Genomic DNA, 9,086 nt, shown 5'->3' with positions numbered 1-9,086 from the left:
GCACACAAAAAAGTTGAAAAACTATTAAATATGTTCGCGTGCTTTCACGTCGCTGGTAAAGTATTAAAGATGTTTTTGATTCGACGGTTAAAACTGAGAAAAATGAGCAGCAGTTGGCAGCCACGCGTCATTTGTGCCCGAGCGCGTGACTCTGCATCATGTGACGAGGTCTGTTTTTGTTGCCTGCTGGCAGCTACACAGAGGACAACAAAAAAGTGTAGAAAGCCTCAATTAAGATGTTAGGAACGATGGCTTTTTAAAATACGGGCTCGATGAAGATTTGATTTTGTTTCACGGCGCTGTTATTTATTTTTTTTTTAACGGCACGGCTTTTTGAACACTACGTCCAATGAATGCCTCTTTGTGAAGTGTCACCAGTCATTTGTTGAACTTGGTTCTGCACTGAAGGTAAGACCGTCTCATATTGCCAGCTGTACCTGTATTTTAACCCCAGTGTAATCTGGTAACGTCAGTGATTAACCAGAACTAGATGTGGGTGTCATGACTGTGGGTGTTCAGATCTAAATCAGACATCTTTAGAACAGTAAACATATGAAAACTTGTTTTGTTCTTTCAGATGAATGCTCTGGTGGCTCTCTGTCACTTCTGTGAGCTCCATGGCCCTCGGACCCTGTTCTGCACTGAGGCACTACACCCGCCTTCCCCATCCCCTTCATCCCAGGCAGGTGCCCAAGTGCCAGGGGACCGAGATGGTGACCGTGATGGTGAAGGTCTAACCATGAAGGCCAACAGCTCAGCCACACAGAAAGAAATGTGTGAGGTGAGTAGAAGGGGCCTGACTGCGACCTTATCAGATACTTGGATCCCTCGCTTTATTTGTTTCTTCATTAATTTTCAGCCTTAAAGTACTAATTTCCTTTTTTCTTTGTCTCATAGGGTTGCCGATCCTTGCCTGCATCTCACCCGGGCTTTGTTAGCATTGATGATGAAACAGGCATCCGCTTCCTCAGCCACCAGCACCCCAGACAGTCCCAGCTTTTCAGCGTGGTCCGACAGGCTTGTGTACGCAGTCTCAGCTGTGAGGTAATTAGTGACATGTTTACGTGGGTGTTGTCTGTGGGCTTTAATCGGCTGATTACTGATATACTTCTTTATGTTTTCTGTTTGTTTTGGTGTCAGGTGTGTCCCGGACGTGAAGGGCCCATTTTTTTTGGAGATGAGCAACATGGATTTGTGTTCTCACACACCTTCTTTATCAAAGACAGTCTTGCTAGAGGCTTCCAGCGTTGGTACAGTATTGTTATGGTAGCCATGGACAGAATCTACCTTATAAACTCCTGGCCTTTCCTGCTGCGTCACCTCAAGCTTACTATACAGAGTCTGCAGAGCACAGCTCTAAAGGTAGAGCACGTATATAAACATAATAAACTCAGCAGACTTATTTATTAGTGCTTCTGATGTCTTTGGACCATCCTTTCCATTAGGTGTTTGACAATGAACAGGGAGTTTGTCCCCAGCGAGCTGTGAGGATGAACAGCGCATTTTCACCTGCAGTTTTTCCACACCAAAGGAGTGGCAATGCAGCCCGTTCGCTGACTTCTCTCACCCAGCATCCTAACCTGTGGGCCAGCCTGCACTCCTCCTTTAGCTGGTGAGTCATTAGGTTCAAAGAAACTGTTCTTCTTTTTCCAGTCAGTCTCTCACCCAGCTAATGAGTGGTCTCACCTCACTTCCAGGTTACTTAAAGCTTGTGGTAGCCGTCTGACGGAGAAGCTCCTGGAAGGAGCCCCCACCGAGGACACTCTGGTGCTCATAGAGAGACAAACAGGTAGGTTGACCTCGATTAAGAGGCGTGATATTTAAATATATACAGTTGTGGTCAGAAGTTTGCATACACTCATCATGAACATGAATCTCATAGTAATTTTGGGCTTTAAATGATTTGGTTGAACTGTTATTTTTCCAGGGTGGAATGACTGTAAAGCATACATCTTTAATGACTTTAAAAAACAAGAACTGAATGTGCAAAATTGAATTTATTTGGGATTTTCTCTAATCCACACAGTCTCAAAAGTAAACATACAAACTAAAATATATATATATACGCTCCCTCTAATATTTGGTTTAATGTTCCCTAGGAAGTTGCACCTTAATTGCTCAGTAAGTATCTGGCCTATTTTGAGGGCTGGGTAGTTCACCCATCTTCTTGGCAGAGTTCATTTAGATTTGTTGGTTCATTGAACCAGCTCAGCTTATAAGCATAGTCCACATATTTTCTGAGTGAGGTCAGGGCTTAGGGAAGGTCATTTCAGATGCTTAATGTTTTTTTCCAGCCTGCTTTATCCCTTCCAAAACCAGGTTTGATGTGTTTAGGATCATTATCCTGTGGGAATACCAACTGCGTGGTCATTATCCCATCCACTTTGTACAACATATTATTTGACTGTCAGTCAAAAGGTCTTAGAGCACAATGCTTGACAATTCAAGACAGACTTGAGCCTTGATGCTTCCTGGCTCAAGTCTTCCAGCATCAACTGACGGTGACAGTTTGGGTCTTCTTACAGAACCTGGTAAAGTGGTGACATATCTGAATAATTTGTTCTTGCATACAATGGTTTTAACTGATAACCTTGGAATCTGTGTATTTTCTGATCTGTTTGTTAGAATGGATCCAAGAGACCGTCCCAGCTAGTGTAAATCTGCAGTTCTTCTTCTTAGATATTCCCTGAGTTCCTTTGACTTTCCCATTGTTCTAAGTATTGGTTAATCCACCGAGTGCTGTCAAACAAATCTGTTTATGCTGGCAACAAGAGAAAGTTAATAGGCCTTGGCAAGTAAAGACTTTGTAGAACCTAATCATTTTATAGCCAAACTGGTACACCCAATTCTTATTTTTTAAAGTCATTAAAGATGTTGGCTGTGCAATTATTCTACACTGGAACGTGAACTGTGTTCCAGGGAACATGAAAAATGAACCTGGAACATGAACCATGTTCCGGGTAGAAAGATATTCTAACCAGCAAATTCTTGTGGTTTTCTGAGTGAATTACAAGTCCTACTGGTGGGGCTTGGAGGTCCCACAGGTGGGGCTCAGACAACCAGATGAAAAATATGAAGTTGAAAAAATGCATTTAGAAGGAAAATAGGCAAAAAGGAGATTTCTGATGTAAATTGCTGAAGTTTTTAAAACAAAATTCAACGTGCATCTTTTTTTCTTGTTGATGACTGGTTTAAAAAAAATGTGCAGTGTCACCTTGGCTCAGCTTCTGAAGTGTGTGTGAAAAAGTTTAAAAACCACTCCTTTTAGATGTGGTTAGGTTCATTTTCTTCTTAAATTAACCTAAACTCATGACAGCATGTCATTAGTTTGAACAACATGCTTATGGTTTTTATCATCTGACTGAAAAACCTCTGGTGAAAGTGTGAATCACCAGACGAGTCTGTGGAGAGGCGCCAGAAAAACAGTGATTCACTAAAGCATCCCAACTTTCCAGAGAGTTCACACAATTCCAGTCAGTATTCAGTAATATCATTTACAAAAAAAAACAACCCCAGGATTTACAGGGAAACTTTCTCTGACAGTATTATCTCTGGAATTTTAAATCCTATTCTGGCTCATATGACCAAGAATCTGTTAATTTATACACCAAATGGACATTCATTACATAGACTTTGCTAGGAGAAGGTTGAGTCCTGTTTTACCTTTAGAAGTGCTTTAATTATTTGTGACATAATTCATCAAGGTGCTGGAAACATTCCTCAGAGATTTTGGTTCATAATGACATGACAACATCACACAGTTGCTTCAGATTTATGACAATACATTTATGACAATAAATAAACAATACCGATCTTGGTTCTCTATTGGTACTAAGTAGTAAAAAATGTGCCGCGAAAATGTGGCCCAAACCACAAGCAGCAGCCTGAAGTGTTGATGCAAGACAGGATGGATTCATGTTATTTATTCCAAATTCTGACCCTAGTATCTGAGTATTGCAGCGGAAAGTGAGACTCATCACTAGGCAGTATTTTCCAAGCTTCCAGTTGGAAGTTGTCCAATTTTAATGAGCCTATCTGAACTTTTTCTTTCTTTTTTTTTAGCTGCTGTAGCCCATCTGCTTCAATGTTTGACTTGTTGACCATTCAGAGATGCTCTTCTACATACTTCAGTTGTAATTAATTGTTATTTTAGTCACTGTTCCCTTCCTGTCATCATTCTCCTCTGATGTCAACAAGCCACTTTCACCTAGAGAACTGCTCCTTACTGTATATTTTCTTTTCTTTTTTATTTACTGGGTATTTTCTTCTATTTTTTTCCATTCTCTGTAAACTCCAGAGGTGGTTGTGTGGGAACATCAGCAGTTTCTGAAATGCTAAGACCAGCCCACAGCCCACCATGCAACATCGAAAGTCTCGTAAATCACCTTTCTTCCCCATTATGATGATCACTTTAAACGTCAGCAGGTCATGTTGACCATGACTACATGAATAAATGCACAGGGTTGCTATCATGTGAGTTGGCCGGATATTTGTGTTACCAGGTAGTTGAAACTCTGTACTTAGTAATGTGGTCGCTATGCAGTGCAGGTCATAGGTGTTACTAACAGAGTATGTTTTTTTTGTTTTGGAAACAGTGGGTAGCTATCCTCATGTGTGCACTATGGTGATAGTTGTGTAGGTATGACTCATGTGGTGTATGAACCACCGTTTATCACAGTTTCCTACGGAAATTCCCCACATTTGTAATGAACCTTTGCTTGAAAGCATTTGCTTTTTCTGTTTTTTAATGTCATGTGTTTTAAAGAGCAAGAGGAGGAAATGAGCTGCTGGGAGGGAGCAGAAGGAGGCGCTTCAAAGACGCAGAGGCACCTGTCAGAGACCGAGCTGGCCCACAACTTCCTGAGCGATGATACAAAACTGGATGAATTACCTGGTCCAAAATTTAGGTCACTGAGGCATTTGAGACAGGTGAACTTAAGCACATTTGTAGTTTTCTAATGTATACCCAACTTAAACATGAACAGCGATAGAAAACTGAGATTGAATATAGAAAAATAAGTGTGTTTTTGCAATCATTTATATGGTAAAGTGATGCATATTGGTTTAAAAAAGAAAGCTCATACACTGAATGTGTGAGCTGTTGCTTGGTAAACATTGTGGTTCATTCGGCAGGTCCTCGGGGCTCCTGACTTTCGACAGCTAGCCTGGCACGTGCTCATGGGAAATCAGGTCATATGGAGAGGTGCAGATCCAGTTCTCATCCAGTCAGCTTTTACAGTGCTAAAGGTACTCTGCTCCAGTGGTGTGGCCTTTGTAGAGCGAGAGTTGTATTATAATATGGGTAAACATGAACTTTTGGGGCAGGGGAGCGCACCCACTATTTGTGTGAGGGTGTAATGCTCTTGTTATTGCACAATTTTGACCTTTTCTTTTGCCACTACATGCTCTCCTGGGGTTTTCTTTGTGGTTATTTTTCATTTGAATACTTGAAAGATACATTTTTAATGTTATCAGTATATAATTTTAAGACAAGTTCATATTGTAATGTTGTGTTACTTTACCACAGTTCTTTAGTAGTTGTCAGAAAAGCATCACTTATAGCATTAATGAGTAAGCAGAGACAGCGAGGCTGTGTGAATGTTAGCCAGATCAATCATTGTGTCATCACGGCCATTAACTCCTCTATTTTCCCATTAGTCTTTGCTCCCGGTAGGCTGTGTGCGCTCCGTGCCGTACAGCTCTCAGTACGAGGAGGCCTACAAGTGCAACTTTCTGGGTCTCTGCCCCGATGTGCCTATTCCAGCTCACGTCAGCTCCTCAGGTGCAAGAAGCTCTTTGAGATTTGTAGATCGCTGCGTGAGATTCTCTGTCAAAAACTGTAGACGTGTATTTACAGGTTAAACTGTAAGGATTTTGCTTTGATTTGCTCTTCAGAGTTCACAGTGCTCGTGGACATCACCTCAGAGAGAAGCTGTCACATCCCAGCTGTAAGAGAAGACGATATCAGCTCACTTTATCAGTTCACCATCACCAGTGCCAACACACAACCTATAGACAGGGGTGAGTACATCTGTCTTGATTTAATTTGCTGCATGTTTGTTGCCTCTGTTAGCGTTACACAATTTACAGTCTGGGAACCCATCGGCTTGACTGCTGATTAATCCTCTGAGGCCAAAGGTAAACTTATCACGGCTTCCTGTGTAATCTGCGTTTGTCTGTTCGTTGCTTTCTATTTCTGCTTTTTGCTCATTCTTTACAAAGTCAAGTAAATTAAAAGACCGATAATAAAAAGCTACATTTTCTCCAGACGACAGCCGATGTTTTCAAGTTTCCATCTTGACAAATGCCATCCTTCCTTTGCTCTTCACACCGAAAGCTTACGGCTATGTAACCCCAGCCTGCTCTAGCCTAATTGGTCGATACACTTGGACTAAAAGCAGATTACAAATGGACGTCTTTATATGTAGAATCTATTTATAGAGATTACACATGTACATGTATCATCATCTGACTCTGTATCAGTTAAAGGGATAGATTTTTTCCCTCCTGATTATTAACCCTCATTTAAGTCAGAGCAGCTGTTGAAGTGAAAGTAGGAAAATGCTCAGGCACAGCAACGGCGTTAAGGAATCCGTTAAAAAAAATTTAAAGGATTTGCATCCAAAACAGAAACTAGTTGTTTCCACAGAATATATATCAGAGAATCCATCTGACAAGTCTTCAGACTTTGTGCCAGCAGACAAACCAAACTGGTTCTGGGCAAATCAGAACTGATCAGTTCTGTGATGAACTAAGAGTCAGAAGGTCACGGCTATAGGTGTGTTTTAGGTTTTACAGGTGTACCAAACATCGGTTTTTACAGCGTCTCCTACTAATAAATTCCTATTTCGTGGGCATTCATACTACACTGAAGTAATTCAGTAAAACATAAATGAAAAAAGTTCCCATTAATCACTATCTATTATAGAAATTTCTTGCCTGTTTTTTCTTAACACTAGATTCCTTTAAAAAAATAGGGCCCCATTACTTTATCATGTCAAAAAACTGAGACGTACTGTTTAAATTGCACTTTTTTTCTTATACCAACATATATCAGGGATTAAATATGCAGTTAAACTTCTTCGCGCTGACAGAGAGGGGAGCTTAAGATCAAAGTAGGCTGTATGTCGCCCGCATTGTGAAACGAGTTTGACACCCCTCCTAAAGGGTTTTGTCAATATAGGAACACACACACAGCAGAATACACGAAAGCAACAAACATACCAGCAAACCTGAGAAAGGGTCAAAAACTACAATTATAAACTTCAAAAGCTACACAAACCTAAAACATGAGAATGAGTAACTGTTCGAGTACACAGCAAAACATTTGCTGCGTTGCTGGCTGCGGCGAGTGCTTGCAGGCTTATAAAGCTACTCAGACCGCGGCTTGTTTTTCCTTTTTGCGCTCGCTGCATCCTGTGGTTCATCAGTCTGATTTGTTGACGTTTTCCCACAGCAGACGGTTATACACAAATAGTTCAGCCAATCACCTGCTAAGAATTTAAAAAATTTTTTTGCTTGACACTTTTTTTTCTAAACTTTGACAGAGGCTTCCCACATGTTTCTTCCACTGTCTGAATCTTTGTCCTCTTTCTCCAGGTCCAGCATTACTGAACAAGCTGGAGGTCGCTCTGTGCAATGAGAACCTGTCGGTGGATGTTGTGTCTCACTGCCTGCTGTGTTTGAAGGAGGAGTGGATGAAGTGAGTAAAGCTCCTTTATGGCACATTCTAGATACCTCAGAACTGGGTGTCGGAACAGTGCATTTTACAAGAAGCCAGCAAAAACAGAATTTGTTTACGTTCTTATTAAGGGAGAGCCATTCAGGGAGAAACAGGGAAAAAACATTAATGGATAGAGCTCGATCACTGCTCAATATTTAATGAGTCAAAAACTCACAACACTTGCAGTACAGATTAAAAGTTCATAGTTTTACATTCAGTACTGCCATCTTGGATTGCTAACTTAGGATATTTCCAAATGGGACGTCTTATTGAGAGGGCGTTCCACACAAAGATTCCCACTGGGAACTCGGAATTTCCGAATTCTGTCTTCTTCAGGAAGGCATAATTAGTCTTAAGTGTGATCTATTTTTTTTTTTCAGTAAAGTCAAAGTGCTGTTCAAGTTCTCCAAAGTGGACGGTCGAGGGAGGGAGGACACGCAGAAGGTTCTGGCACTCCTCGGTGCTACGGGGCCCGGTGAGGAGGACAACGTCAGGCTGCTCAAGTACTGGATGACTGGACTTAGCAAAACATACAAGAGCCATTTAATGACAGCAGTCCGAGGAGGGGAGAGGAGCCCCAGCCAGTGACAAAGAAGAGGAGGAGGAGGAGGAGGAGATTAGGATAAAGAAAGGGGAGCTGAAATGAGGGGGAATGCCATTTCTTTGACATTCCCCTTGTTTTGTTTTGTTTTTGTTTTTTTAATTTGTTTAGTTTAGTTTTTTTTTTTCTTCTTACCCACAGTCTCGTCATTTAGTGAATAGTGAAGGAAGGACTGTGAACAGATGACACGAAGGGTTTCGCTCGTCAATTATGGTTGTTTTCAGTAACTGTTGTGTATCTAACGATGATGATTATCTTGCTCACTTAACAAGTAGAATCGGTTTGGATAATGCATGAGGGCTTTTATTTGTCAAAGGGAACTCTTATAGGAGACATTTTTATACAGATATGTAAAGCTTAACTTATTACAAAAAAGACTTTGCACTTTGTTTACTCCTGCTGATGTTTTAAAATAAAATAAAACCAATGTGAACTTTGAGCCTGACGTCCTTTCTCGACCCATGGTTGGCTCCACCTTGTGGTGAATAGAAAGAAAATGGGAGGGAAAGTGAAGCAGAGGTGGAGACCTTTTGTTTCTCCATCACCTCCCACTCGTTTGAATGCCTTCCTGCGAGCAAGCTTCAAGTGGTGTAAGACAGCACTTTAAAATTTTTTTCCTCGAGTCCTGAAACATACAAAAAGTGTTGCATAACAAGGACCCGGGACAGCTGACCACATCGGCAGGATTTGGGGTTTTTAATGAGCCAGTCACTGATCTGCTTTTTTGCTGCTTTTTTTTTTTCCATGCCAGTTATATGAGCC

General features: G+C 41.1%; 1 protein-coding gene across 2 annotated transcripts; it reads left to right on the top strand.

Annotated features, from left to right (window-relative positions):
- The first annotated feature begins 179 nt into the window (after positions 1 to 179).
- On the top strand, positions 180 to 8,763 carry flcn (folliculin). 2 transcript variants are annotated; one of them, XM_031744299.2, is made up of 12 exons: positions 183 to 408; positions 578 to 781; positions 898 to 1,044; positions 1,141 to 1,362; positions 1,446 to 1,612; positions 1,698 to 1,789; positions 4,766 to 4,929; positions 5,134 to 5,247; positions 5,659 to 5,782; positions 5,896 to 6,021; positions 7,600 to 7,702; positions 8,104 to 8,763. In XM_031744299.2, exons 2-12 carry the CDS (start codon positions 578 to 580, stop codon positions 8,309 to 8,311), a joined length of 1,671 nt encoding a protein of 556 aa, XP_031600159.1. In that variant the 5' UTR covers positions 183 to 408; the 3' UTR covers positions 8,312 to 8,763. The 2 variants fall into 2 exon arrangements, with proteins under 2 accessions (XP_031600158.1, XP_031600159.1); XM_031744298.2 differs by having other exon boundaries at positions 180 to 408; positions 898 to 1,362.
- Positions 8,764 to 9,086: the final 323 nt, after the last annotated feature.

Source organism: Oreochromis aureus, linkage group 11 (genome assembly GCF_013358895.1).
Source record: "Oreochromis aureus strain Israel breed Guangdong linkage group 11, ZZ_aureus, whole genome shotgun sequence".
In the NCBI taxonomy this organism is placed as follows: domain Eukaryota; kingdom Metazoa; phylum Chordata; class Actinopteri; order Cichliformes; family Cichlidae; genus Oreochromis; species Oreochromis aureus.
The sequence above is the reverse complement of the archived record's forward strand: the minus strand, read 5'-3'. Positions and strand labels throughout refer to the sequence as shown.